This window comes from Petaurus breviceps, unplaced genomic scaffold, assembly GCF_028583685.1.
Source record: "Petaurus breviceps papuanus isolate PSGF00001 unplaced genomic scaffold, PetGlider_PUasm1.0 90845, whole genome shotgun sequence".
In the NCBI taxonomy this organism is placed as follows: domain Eukaryota; kingdom Metazoa; phylum Chordata; class Mammalia; order Diprotodontia; family Petauridae; genus Petaurus; species Petaurus breviceps.
In genome coordinates this window covers 1,364,841-1,379,018 of record NW_027187359.1, presented here as the reverse complement: position 1 = coordinate 1,379,018, position 14,178 = coordinate 1,364,841, and the positions used below count along the sequence as shown (strand labels likewise).

Below are 14,178 nucleotides of genomic sequence, written 5' to 3'. Positions count from 1 at the left end.
CTTCCAACTCTATTCAGCTGCAGAAGCAGAGGTGGCACACGGTGGGAGTAATCAGGGCTGGGGTTAGGCAAGGATTGAGCAGCAATAATTCAGTGGTGAAGGATTCAAGAGCAGAGAACAGAGCGGAGTTGAATTGGTTAACTAGAGGGTAGAAACTGGGAAAGAGAGTGACATCAGAAAAAGGTAATGAATGGCCCGAGGAAGTACTCGGGCATAGAGGGATTGGAGGTGTGGGGAGGTGAAGAACAAAGGGGAAAGATACAGGAGAAAGACAGAATGAAAGGAGATTATGGGCTGATAGAGGAACATCAGAGGTTTTCATCAAGGGGCAATTCTTGGATTCTTTGCTTATAGCCACTGCCTCCCAGGAACTCTACATCCTTGTATGTATTCTCTCCTGCCCCCTCAGTCAAGGGAGGAAGCTAAGAGATGTCTGCCCATGACATCATACTTGGAGTATTGTATTCAACTTTGGGTAACGCATTTTTGTTTTTTAAAAAAGTGACAAGCTAGAGAAGGGAGCAGCTAGGATGTAAAAAGACCTTGAGTTCACATCTTATGAGGATGGGGTTGAAGGGTTGGGAATGCTTAGCCTGAAGAAAAGAAGTCTTGAAAAACATGACAACTATCTTTAAGTACTTCACATATAGAATCACAGAATTTGAGAGTGAGAAGACACTTCAGTGGCATCTAGTCCCACCCATGTATGAAAGGCATCCCCACTATAACATACTTAAGGAGTGGCCGTTCAGCTCTGCTTGAAGACCTCCAAGGAGAGGGAGCCACCTCCTCTCAAGGCAGCTCTAATTGTTAGGAATGTCTTCATGAATTAATCCTACATTTTCTTGTTTGTAATTTCCACCCATTGCTCCTGGTTCAGCCCTTTGGGATCAAATGGAACAAATATAGTTCTACTTCTCTATTTGACAGCCCTTCAAATACTTGAAGACATGTCCCCCCGAGTCTTCTTTTCTCCAGGTTAACCTCCCTATTTCCTTCAACAGATCCTCAAATGACATGAACTCATGGTCTTTTGCCATCCTGGTTGCCCTCCTCTGGACACTCTCCATCTTATCAATTGTCCTTCCTAAACCATAGAACCCATAACTGAACACAGTACTCCAGATGAAATGTGAAAAGGGCAGAATATAGTGAGACTATCACTCCCTGTTCCTGAAGCTAATGCCTCTTAGTGTAGCCCAAGACTGAATAAACTTTTTTGGCTTCCATATAACACTGCTTGCCTCATATCGAGCTTGTAGGTTACACTAAGCTCCTTCCCCACCCAGGTCTTTTTCTCACATTCCTCATGTTACATTTGTGAAGTTGAATTTTTGTACCAAAGTGCAAGAGTTTACATTTACCCCTATTGAATTTCATCTTGTTAAGTCGGCCCAAAATTTTAGCCTGGCAAGATCCCTTCAGATCCTGTCTGTCATCCACTATCTTACTATCTTGCCTACCTTTGTGTAATCTACAAATTTGATGAATATACCTCATGTGCTTTTATCTGAATCAGTGATAAGGTGACACAGCACAGGGTCAAACACAGATCCCTGAAGTACTCTACTAGAGACTTCTTGCTATATTGCTATTGATCCATCCAGCTAGTTTTGATCCTGTCTGATTGTATTATTGTTGAATCCATCTCTCTTCATCTTTTCCATGAGAAAAACTTGCTATTAAGCTGTATGAAGTGATGAAGGAGATGGTTTCGGAAAAACCTAGAAAGTCTGATATGAACTGATGCAAAGTAAAGTGAGTAGAACCAGAACAATTTATACGGTAACAGCAATATTGTCAAGATGATCAACTGTGAAAGACTCAGTAACTCTGATCAACACAACGACCAACAATAATCCCAAAGGACTCTTGACAAAGCATGCTATCTACCTCCAGAGAGAGAAGTGGTGAACTCAGTGCAGATTGAAGCATATTTTTTTCTCTTCTCTTTTTTTCTGGAATATGGCTAATGTGGAAATTTGTTTTGTGTGGCTTCATACTTATAATGAGTTTTGTATTTCTTGTCTTCTTAGGGGACAAGGGAAGGAAAGAATTTGGAACTGAAAATAAAATTGAATTTTGAAAGAAAAATGACATGAGATACTTTATCAAAAGCTTCACTAAAATCTGGGAAAACTATACCCACAGCATTACCACCACCCCCGTCAAAAAAGGAAATGAGGTGACTTTGGGAGGATCTGTACTTGAAGAAGCCATGATGGCTTTTGGTAGCCACTGTTCCTCTTCCTACATATTTACCAACTCTCTCTTTATTGCACCTCCAATTATAGTTTGCAGACCTAGCTCTCTTTTCTCTTTTGAAAACTGAAACAACATTTGCCCTTTTCCAGTCTTATGGTAGCTCTCCCATTTTCCATGATCATTCAACTATCGCTGGCGGTGGCTCAAAAATCACAAGTCAAGTCAACAAGCATTTATTAAATGCCTACTATGTCCTATTGTTCAGTCATTTTCAGTCCTATCTGACTCTTGTTGCCCCATTTGGGTTTTACTCGCAAAGATCCTGGAGTGATTTGTCATTTCCTTCTCCAGCTCATTCTGCAGACAAGGAAACTGAGGCAAACAGGGTTAAGTGACTTGCCTGGGGTCACATAGCTAGCAAGTGTCTGAGACCAGATTTGAGCTCAGGAAGATGACTCTAGGTCTGGCACTCTATCCACTGCACCACTTAGCTGTCCAGGGATACAAAAAAGGGACAAAAACTGTCCCTGCCCCCAAGATGTTCATAATGGACAATACTTTCAGCACCAAAAGATGTGTCATTCATCTGGGCCAGGTGGTTTGCATTCATCAAGGGCAGTTAGGTGCTATCATACTCTCTCTTTCCTTATCTTGGGCATCAACTCCCTGTTATCCTCCTTTGAAAAGAAAACAGAAATAAATAAAATTTGAGAGCTCTGTTTTCTTCTTATTCATCGTCCCACCAACCACAACAAAGGTCCTATCTTTGATCTCAATCTCTGTTCTCCCAATTTGGATTAAAAAAAGCCTAACAACCCCTTTTTGGCATCCTTGGCCTCCCTCCACAATTCACTTAGTCCTTTTTTAAACACTAATATTCCTTTTTAACATTTCTATTATGAATTGAATTAAGGTGACTGCTGAGGTGCCTTTCAACTCTGAAATTCTGTGATTCTGATTCCTGTGTCCTCAATAAGGGAAGGGGAATGAGGGACGTAGTATGCCCAGGATACCACAGAGTTTACTTCTTGGCTATAGATGAGACAGCACTTGAATGATCTCGATCCGTAGGTCAGTCACTCACTGGATGTCCACCCTGCAGGCAAAGCCCCAAACTAAGGTGTTAGGGAGAAGTAGCACCTAGGTGCCTAGTGACTTTCCACTCTAGGTTAGCAGTTCATCCAAGAATTAAAAACAGGAGTACAGATGTAGTGACCCATCTTCTAGACTGAATTCTTCTTGAGGTAGAGCACTCAATAGGACAACAGTAAAAATCACACTAGACTTCATCATTCTAGCCACATGCAGAGTTAGGGACCATCTAGCACATCCAGAAACACAGAAAGAGTCTCCTTCTCCCTTCCCCAATCCTGGAGAAATCCTGAAAACCATATGAGGTCCTTCTTTTTTGTGTGCCTTTTTTTTGGAGGGGGGAAGGCTGGGCAATTGGAGTAAGGTAACTTGCCCAAGGTTACATGGCTAGTAAGTGTTAAGTGTCTGAGACCAGATTTGAACTCAAGTCCTCTTGACTCCAGGGCCGGTGCTCTATTCACTGTGCCACCTAGCCGCCCCCACATGAGGTCTTTCTTGAGCTCTTGAACTACTAATGCCCCACCTCCTACAAATTTACTCTCTATACATTTGGTATTTGCTTATACCAATAACAACCAATCAATTAGCAATCATTTTATTAAGCATCCGCTATGTACTAGACAGCTAGGTGATATGGTGGATAGAGCTCTGAGCCTGGAGCCAGGAAGATCTTAGTTCAAAACTGACCTCAAATACTTACTAGCTGTGAGACCCTGGGCAAGTCACTTAATCCTGTTTGCCTCAGTTTCCTCATCTGTAAAACTGAGACACACTGGAGAAGGAAAGGGACGATCACTCCGGCATCTTTGCCAAGAAAGCTCCATGGATAAAGCCAATGGGGACATGTCAGATTGAATGACTGAACAACACTAACGTGGCAGACACTGCTCTAGGAGTTGGGGATACAAAGAAAAGATGTTTAAAAATGGTTTATGTTGTCCCTCCCCTCCCCCACCTACAGAACGTCAGCTTCTGGAAGGGAGAGAGTATTTTCTTTTTATTTTGTGTAACCTGGCACATAATAGGTCCTTAACAAATGCTTATTGATTGGTTAAAAGGTCAAATGGCAAAACTGTGCAGAAACTGTTTTTGTTCGATTTCCTCTCCTTTGGGTCACTTGGTCCCGTGTAAAGGAGGCAGGGGCCCTTGATTCTGCTTCTGCTCATGCTTCCCCTTCCTTCCCCTCTCCTCCAACATCATTGAACAGGACCCTACCAGGCTGCTGGGCCTGTCCGCCAGGGCTTCCCCTACACTCTGAGTTCTCCAAGCCAGGGAGAGCCAGCGGAGCTCCGTGACCTCCCGGAAGCAGGGATGCTGGTCATTGTGAGGGAATGATGAGTCCCTCCCACCTTAGGTCCCTTGGTTACAAAGTCCCTGTTTCCCTTTCTGTTCCCTACCTCACTGGTTCCTAATTGGACCAGAGGGCAAGGTCCAGGATGACCAGACCAAGACTGAAATGGCACCTATGGATCAGTCCCCAAACCACCTGGGGCCACTAAGGAATTCCCAGGAGAATACTCATGTCTAGATCCAGTTTAGAGTAAACCTTTGAGCCCCATCCTCTGATCCCTCTCTCTGGAATTTGCATTGCTCTAAGCCTAAGGTGGAGGGGGAGGAGGCAGCTAGATCTTGCAGTGGATAGAATGCCAGGCACAGACTCCTCTTCCTGAGCTCAAATCTGGCCTCAGACACTTATTACTTGTGTGATCGTGGGTAAGTCAATCATCCCTGTTTGTCTCCGTTCCCCATCTGCAAAATGAGCTGGAGAAGGAAATTGCAAACCCCTCCAGTATCTTTGTCAGGAAAAACCCAAAGGGAGTCACAAAGAGTCAGACATGACTGAAATGACTGAACAACAAGAAGTCTAAGGGAGGGATAATCCCAACCCAACTGTGTAAGACCCAGAAACTAAAGCTAAAATTGATGGTTAAGGTACTACTAAGGTAAGGATAAGGAAGGGAGAGAAGGGATTGGGGAAATGAAGAAGAAAACTTTATTCAGCATCTATTACAGTGCTATATGCAATGAAATTTTTAATTAATCACTGCTTGCCAATGATAATGAAACCCTAATTCTAGTGCCACCTGGGCTGAGTGAATAGAATGAGTGGCTGAATGAATCCATCCCTTTGGGAAACCCAGAGAAAAGGCAGAAAGGAATGTGTCTGGAATCTGTCAGGGTCCTTATCTCTCTGTCTTGGCTGGTCCGGAACTTCCAAGTTTGGGACTGTCCTTTGTTTCTTCCCTTATTTGGCCCTCCAGGTGATAAGATGAAAACATAAGTGAGGGATTGCAGGACAGGCGGCAGCAGCTGGGACATCCAAGCAGCCAGAAGATGGTGAGTCTGAGGGATGGGGGAGGAGGAGAGAAGGATGCAGGTTGGAGAGGAGAGTAAAAGAGTAGCCTTCACTCTGGGAGAAATTTGGGTTCTCCAGTTTCAAACTACAAGCAAAGGCCTTTCAAGAAGGGACAAAGGTGCCTCCCAAAGGTTGGGAGATTCAAACCTTATCCCTTCTTGCTGTCTAGGAAGTGTGAGAGATGAAATGCCCTGCAGACAAAGACCATAGAAGAGAGACTGATCAAACAGAAAGAACCTTAGAGAGCATCTAATTCAATCCCTTTGCTTTATATATAAAGAATCTGAGGCTCAGAGAGATTAAGTGTGATCATAATTGGGGATATTCCCAGCAGCCACCTGGGTCTAAGCCCAAGGAAAATGATCTCCAGGGATGAGGAAGGAAAAATGGAACTGACTAGTCTTGGCAATATCCCTTAAAACTGTGAAGGGCTTAGGAGGGGGGAAGGGAGATCTAGGGAATGGAGATATCGATGGGATTGGGATCAGTGGGATCCCAGCTGCAGAAACCACCTCCACTCCCAGCCCCTCAGGGGTTGTGGGACAAAGGGGAGGGCAGTTTGGATTATGGGCTTCCCTGTTCTAAGATCTGGGGCAGAAGATTTCTCTGAGACAGATATTCCACAGGCCAGTCGGAAGGCAGGGACTCGGGGGAAGGTGGCAGCTGCCAAGCAAGCCCATCGGGGATCTTCAAATGTCTTCTCCATGTTTGAACAGGCTCAGATCCAGGAGTTTAAGGAGGTGAGTGCCTCACCCATTTAGTCCTCTAGCATCCCTGTTTCTCCTTTTTCCTCCTGTTTTTCCTATAGTCCCTATTTTTCCCTGAGGTAGATTGGCACAGTGAAAAGTACTGACTCTAAAGTTAGAAGACATAAGCTCAAATTTTCCTTCTGACATTTAATGCTTGTGTGACTTTGGACAAACTTCATATCTTCCCCACCTTAATTTCCTCATCTGTAAAATGAAGGGGTTAGACTAGATGGTCTCTAAGGCTCCTTCCAGTTCTAGAGCTACGATCCTATGATCTTTCCAGACTTCTACCTCTCTTCTTCTTCCTTATGCTGACCCTAACATTTGAATCAGCTGAATGAAGGGTTCCTAGATGTCCTCCCAAAGCCTTCCTTTGCTCCTGCTTGTCGCACTCAGTCTGTGACCTGCCCACCCCCTTACCCATCCATCCTCCCTCGGGCCCTTGGGGGGGGGAGCACCTGCCCCTTTTCCTTGGAGGCACAGTGAGTTGTGTTCCTGACCTAGGAAATTGGGATGTCTATGTCTCACAGGCATTCAGTTGCATTGATCAAAACCGAGATGGCATCATCAGTAAATCGGACCTGAAGGAGACCTACTCCCAACTAGGTGAGTTAGCAGGCTTGCACACTCCAGCCCAAAACTTTCTTGGTGAGCCAGGACCCACAGACCAATTCTTCACACAGTCCTCTCCTCTTCCCTGTCTCTCCCCCAAAGACCAGCTCCCTCATCTCATATAGCTCACAAGGATCATGAATTCCATGGATTCAGAGCCCAAAGGGACTTTAGAGGATGTCAGGTCTAAGCCCTTTATTTTACAGATGGGGAAACTAAGTCAGAATGAGTTAAGTGACTTGCCCAGGCTCATACAGCTAGTAAATATCTGAGGCAGTATCTGAAGTCAGGTATTATAGACTCCAAATCCAGAGCTCCTTTTACCATACCAAGCCTGCCTCAGACTAGACATGAATTTAACCAGCTCTTCTTCCTCTTTCCTATTCTCCCTGCTGTCCCTCCTCACTCTCAGCTCCTATCTCCTACCCTCTTCTCACACCTCCCCTCCCCTCTCCTCTTCTCACACCTCTTCTCCCAGTACATTGCCAAAGCTCACCCTTTACCACTATCTCCTCCTCCTTTTCCAGAGCTCTGCCTTCTCTCCCCTACACAATCTTACATTTCCTTCAGAGCTCACACTCTCCATGACTTTCTCATTCTCCTCAGACATCTCCCAAAGCTCTCTTCTATTTTTAATTAAAATTTATTTTTTAATTGATGTAATAAAACAAGCATTTCCATAACACAGTACAATAAAAAAAGTCTATTAGCACATGAAACTGCAAATTCACTGTGTACAACTTGCTATTTCTTTTAAATATACAACAAAGTTATCATATAAATTTCCTTTTTTTTCCTCCCTCCTCTTCTGTCCTTCTCTCCCCCACCTCCAAGATGGCTACCATTAGACACAAATAGGTATACATATGTATGTATGTATATACACACATATATGTAAAATTATTCTATATATACTTCTATTTATCAGTTCTTTCTCTGGATACAGATAGAGTCTTAATATGCCATTTATATTTAATTTGGATATTTATGATAGTCAAAATAACTTATTTTCTCAAAGTCATTCTTAAAACAATATTGCTGTTACTGTCTACAATGTTCTCTTGGTTCTGCTCATTTCACTCCTTGTTATTTCATGCAAGTCTTTTCTTGTTTTCTAAGATCATTGAGCTCATCATTTTCTATAGCACAGTAGAATTCCATTGGGGGCCATCTCCAGTTGTCCTGATCTATATATCTTGCCACTGGATCCAGATGGCTCCAGAGGAGAGAGTGGACTTTGCATAGCGCTCCCTCATTTAAATCCAATTCACTTGCAAGTCATGGCATCACTTTCCTGATGCCACGGTTCTCTTCAAGAATGAAGGACAGGAGGTGGCTAGGTGGCGCAGTGAATAGAGCACTGGCCCTGGAGTCAGGAGGACCTGAGTTCAAATCCGGCCTCAGACACTTAACACAAAAACTAGCTGTGTGACCTTGGGCAAGTCACTTAAACCCAATTGCCCTCCAAAAAGCAAAAAAAAAAAAATGAAGGACAAACAACAACAGCAAGAACGAGTATTTCATCACAATCACATACTACAACTTTTTCAGCCATTACCCAATTGCTGTGCGTGCCACTGTGCTACCACATGTGGCGGCCACCACAAAGAGAGCTGCTATAAACATTTTAGGGCAGATAGGTTCATTTCTTTTTCCCCAATCATCTTTGGAAATATATCTAGTAGTGGTATTTCTGGGTCAAAGGATATAGGCAGTTTAATAACTATTTTTGGTTTTGCTCCATTCTGTTTTCCCATTTCCCCCACCCTCCCACCTCCAAAGTATTTCCTTTCTGCAATCACCATGAACAGTAGAATGTTAGATATGCCTGTAGGTTTGAGGGTTGGGGGGTGGAACATCAATTCCCCTCTCATCCTCTGTCCATGCCCTCCTCCAGGAAGAGCAAATGTGCCCGAGCAAGAGTTGGATGAAATGTTACAGGAAGGCAAAGGCCCAATCAACTTCACAGTCTTTCTCACACTCTTTGGAGAGAAACTCAATGGTAAGGTTTGGGAGAAGGGAGGAGGGATGACTTCGTCTTTCCTCTATACACTCTCCCAATATTTCATAACCTATTATTATACCTTCCACATCCAATTTCTAGGTCCCAGGGGCCCTAAATCATAAGAAGTTAGAGACTATTCGGCCAACTAATCCAAGACACCTCTTCCCACCCCTAGGCTGGCTCATAAGATCATAGGTTTAGACTGCAAGGGTCTGTGGAGATTATTTAGTCCAGTCTTAACCTGGGATCTATGGATAAATTTCAGGGGATTGGCAAAAAAATACATCTTTATTTTCAATAACCTCTAACTGAAATGTAGCATTTTCTTCAATTATGGATATAGAGGACAAAAGTCCATAGATTTCACTAGATTATTAAAGAGGTCCATAAAACAAAGGCTTTTCATTTTATAAAGGAGGAAACCAAGGCATAGATAAGTAAAGTGACTTTACCAGGACTGCAAAGCTAGTATCTGAGACAGAATTTGAACACAGGTCTTGATTCTAAGTTTCAGCATCTTCTCCACTATACCATGATACCTCTAACTTAGTTTAACTATGGGTCATTCTTCAATAGCCAAGTATATTCTGGGACCATGGGCAGGCCATTGGACTTTGGAACCTAATTGGAATCCTGATTCCATCCTGGAACTGCCCTTGGTCTGTGTTGGGTCTGCCTCAGAAAGTACCATGTACAGCAGATAAAGCACCACATACAGACCTGGGAGTCAGGTGGCCCGAGTGCCAGTCTCAACTTGACTGCTGACTAGCTGTGTGACCTTGGTTGAATCATATAACCTCTTTGGGCTTCCCATGAGTCAGATGAGGAGCTCAGACCAGATGTTTTCAGAAGTCCCTTCCAGCTCTGATATTCAGTAATGGTGGTAGAATGGGGTCATAGACAAAGGTATGGGACGAGTCAGAAAGACCCAGGCATAAATCCTGCCTCATTTACAAGTTGTGTGATCCTGGGAAAGTCCTTTGCCTCTCTGAGCCTCAGTTTCCTCATCTATAAAATTAGGGGGTTAGGCTAAATGACCCTGGAAATCCCTTCCTATGATTCTGTGAGGAGGGAGTGGGGAATGACGAAGGAGTTTGAAATAAAGAAAAAAATGGTCCCAAATCTCTTAGTAAATGTCCCTTCTGGATCTTAATCTCAGATCTGTGTTCTCTTTTGGAATGGCGGAGGGAGTGTGAGGCCAGAGCAGGGGTGAGGAACCTGCAGCCTGGAAGCCACATGTGGCCTTCTATGTCCTCAAGGGCAGCCCTTTGTTTGGATTCCTTCAAAAGGCCGCATTTGAGGACACAGAGGGCCACATATGGCCTTGAGGCCACAGGTTCCCCACCCCTAGGCCAGGGTTTATACTGTCTGCTGCTCCATAGGAACCGACCCGGAAGAATCCATTCTCAGCGCCTTCCGCATGTTTGATCCCAGTGGCAGTGGAGTTGTCAACAAAGAAGAGTGAGTATGACCAAGGAAGAGCAGGGCCCACGTGGGACAGGGATGTTGGAGCCCTAGGAGGAATTGCTGCTGGCTCCAGGAACACTGGAACACAGGAACACTTAGCAAAAGTACAGGGTGAATGTTTGTCTGCAGTAATTCTCACTCCCCTCTGCCCACATGGGATCTCCCAGGTGTTCTGAAAAATTTGGGTTCAGTCAAAAGGCTGCACTTAAAGATCTAGAAGGCCACGTGTGGCCTCAAGGCTGCAGGTTCCCCACCCCTGTCCCAGGGCCAGAAGTTCTCAATGCCCAGAACCCAACTCCACCCAGCTCCCAGGACTGCCCTCCCCACCCATGAGCCATGCCCATGTTCTGGACAGAATCTTTCCTCTCAGGATCAGAGAACACAGAATTCAAGAACTGGAAGAGACGTCAGTAACCATCTAGCCTAACTCCCTCACAAAAGAAATTCTGGCCCTATCAAACTGACAGAATGGTTGGGCCACACAGCCTCTGACTAAAGGCCTCCAAGGAAGGAAGCCCCATCTCTTCCCAAGGCGCTTCTGGACAGTTCTAACTGACCTCCAGCCTAAATCTGCCTCTTTACAAATTCCACCCATGGCTGCTGGTTCTGTCCCTTTAGAGGGACAAATGGGACAAGTCTCCCATGCATCTAGATTTATCTGCACCTAATAATAAACGATAAATTCCCTAAGGCTCTTCCCTAGGATTTGTTAGTTGTCTGAATTATGTTCAACTCTTTGCAACCCCATCTGGGGTTTTCTTGGCAAAGATACTGGAGTGCTTTGCCATTTCCTTCTCCAGTTCATTTTACAGATGAGGAAACTGAGGCAAACAGGGTTAAGTGACTTGCCCAGAGTCACACAGCTAGTAAGTGTCTGAGGCCAGATTTGAACTCATGAAGATGAGTCTTTCTGACTCCAGGGCCAGTGCTCTATGCACTGTGCTGCCTAGCTGCCCCTCCTGGCCTTGGATAGCTTCTGATAAATTTCACTTTAACTCATCATGGGTTTGTGTAATCACCTGCACATTTTCAGTTTAGTATCATTAAATGACTTATCTCAAAGAAGTGCTTTGGGGTTGAAATGATACAATTACAGACATCTTAGCAAGCAGGTCTAGCAGAGAATGTGGGGTAGGGTCTTCTGAGTGCCCTTCAAATCATACTCTACTCCACCTACTTACATAATTCAGAGGTAGTGTGATACAATTGAGCTGGGGTCAGAGGCTCTGGGCTCAAACCTTGCCTCAATCACTGCATGTGTGACTTTGGGCAAGTCATAGACCCTTTGAGACTCAGTTTCCTTATCTTACAGATGAGAAGGCTGGACTTGGTGACTTTTAAGGTGACTTCTAGAAGCTCAGCCTATGATCAATGACCAGCCCCTTGGGCAGACTCTACCCCCATCAGAGACCCTCATTCAATTCTGCCACTTACTAGCAAGGTGGCCTCAGACCACTTAGTCACTTAGCTTCTCTGGGCCTCAGTTTCTTCATCTGAAAAATGGGGGAACTGGACCAGATGACCTGCGAGGTCTGGTTCTGTGATTCTGTGAGACTTTCTTCCTGATTCACTTCCTTTGTAATGGGGCTATCACAGCTTACCATTGCTAGCTGTCATGTTTTTCTAACCCCCTCCCCTCTTCCCAGGTTTAAACAGCTCCTTCTGACCCAGGCAGACAAGTTCTCTCCAGCTGAGGTGAGTAGAAGCCATCTCTATATCCCACCTGGAGCAAGAGCATCCCTGACTTTAGATCCCCCACGTGGGACCCTAAAGGCCTGCTCAGAGTGCCATGTTGGAAAACAGATAATAAACTGAATAATTCTGGGTTTAGGGAATTGGCAGCCAAAAGCATGCATACACCCAAATCTTACTGTTGTGGAAGCAATCTTTTCTCTTTTCAGTACCTGGAGATGGGGAAAGGGGAAAATGAATCACAAGGTTTCTGTTCAAGTTACAGAGAAATACAAATTGGATCCAACACCTCTCAGGCACTAAATGTCCCCCAGGCTGGGAAGTATGAATGTTGTAACTGTGCAGCAGATTCTGTAGCAGAGGATGGGCTGGATTTGGAACCTGGTGTAGCACTCCCCTCCCTTCATGCACCCTGGTACCCACCCCAGGACCCAGGGTCTGCTCACAGGCATCTTCTCTGTCACAGGTGGAGCAAATGTTTTCATTGACACCTATGGACCTGTCAGGAAACATCGACTATAAGTCTCTATGCTACATCATCACCCATGGCGATGAGAAGGAGGAGTGAAAGGATGGGGGGAGAAGGTGGGCAGAAGAGGGCCAAGCTCAATAAAACAGAGATGCTAAGATCTAGTGCAAAGTCTTTTCTTGTGTTTGGGGGAGGTTGGGGGGGGGGGAGGCTGCTAGGGGGGACAGATGGAGACAATGTAGAGTAATGGAAAAAGCAGTGTGGATTGAGAGGTGGAAGGATGGGTTCAGGTCATGGCTTCATCATTCTTTGGGCTTCAGTTTTCTCATATGTAAAATGGGGATAACAAAACAACAGTATTGTTGATACCTATTAATACTGTTAATTGTAAATATTGCTTATCCCACCAAATACCTATGAGATGAAGGAAAGGATTTGAAAAATGTAAAGCACTATCTTTAGCCATATGGAAATATGCTGTAAATCGCTATCAATTAGAGAAAAGCAAATTAAAATAGCTGAGATGCCACCCCATGCCTCTCAAATTGGCTAATATGACAGAAAAGGAAAAGAATAAATGTTGTAGAGGATGTGGGAAAATTGGGACACTAATTCACTATTGATGGAGTTGTGAACTGATCCAACCATTCTGGAGAGCAATTTGGAACTATGCCCAAAGGGCTTTAAAGCTCTACATACCCTTTGATCCATCAATGCCACTGCTAGGTCTATATCCCAAAAGGTTATAAAAAAGGGGAAAGGACCCACATGCACAAAAATATAGCAGCTCTTTCTGTGGTGGCAGAGAATTGGAAATTGAGAGAAGGCCTATCAATTGAGGAATGGCTGAACAGGTTTTGGTATATGATTGTAGTGGAATACTATAACAAATGATGAGCAGGTGAATTTCAAAAAAAAAACCCATGATGCTGAATGAAGTGATCAGAAACAGGAGAACATTGTACACAGTAACAGCAACATTGTGCTATGATAAACTTAGCTTTTCTCAGCAATGCAATGATCTAAGACAATTCCAAAATACCCATGATGGAAAATGCTATCAATATCCAGAGTAAAAACTGATGGAGTCTGAATGCAGACTGAAGCAAACTATTTTCACTTTTTTTGTTGTTGTTTTTTTCCTTTTGCAAACTAATTTTTTGCCAACTGTTTCTTCTTTCACAACATGGATAATATGGAAATGTTTTACATGGTTGCACATACATAAGCTATATCAAATTGCTTACTGTCTTAGGGAGGGGGGAGGGAAGGGAAGGAAGGAGAAAATTTGGAACTTAAATTTTTTAAAATGAATGTTAAAAATTGTCTTTACATGTAATTGGAAAAAATTAAATACTATTTTTAAAAAGAAAAAAGTAAAGCACCAAAGAAATGTAAAGCCTTATCATTATTATTTTCTCTAAGGGTTAATTGTCACTTTTGGGTCAGTATACTCAGGAAATGGTTACTTGGTTAGAAGCAATACTCAGTTTCCCAAGGCTGCCCCAGAGAACTGGCTGCAAGATATAAC

The 14,178-nt window shown here is 43.8% G+C and overlaps 1 protein-coding gene across 1 annotated transcript; it reads left to right on the top strand.

Moving 5' to 3' along the window:
- The first annotated feature begins 6,285 nt into the window (after positions 1 to 6,285).
- On the top strand, positions 6,286 to 12,746 carry MYL7 (myosin light chain 7). The gene is made up of 6 exons (XM_069072276.1): positions 6,286 to 6,393; positions 6,933 to 7,008; positions 8,912 to 9,016; positions 10,402 to 10,480; positions 12,133 to 12,181; positions 12,645 to 12,746. Exons 1-6 carry the CDS (start codon positions 6,358 to 6,360, stop codon positions 12,744 to 12,746), a joined length of 447 nt encoding a protein of 148 aa, XP_068928377.1. The 5' UTR covers positions 6,286 to 6,357.
- The last annotated feature ends 1,432 nt before the right edge of the window (positions 12,747 to 14,178 follow it).

Coding starts and splice junctions, on each gene's coding strand:
- MYL7 (XM_069072276.1), top strand. CDS start 6,358: ATGTTTGAACAGGCTCAGATCCAGGAGTTTAAGGAG. Junction 10,481..12,132: donor GGAGTTGTCAACAAAGAAGA/GTGAGTATGACC, acceptor CCCTCTTCCCAG/GTTTAAACAGCTCCTTCTGA. Junction 12,182..12,644: donor ACAAGTTCTCTCCAGCTGAG/GTGAGTAGAAGC, acceptor TCTCTGTCACAG/GTGGAGCAAATGTTTTCATT.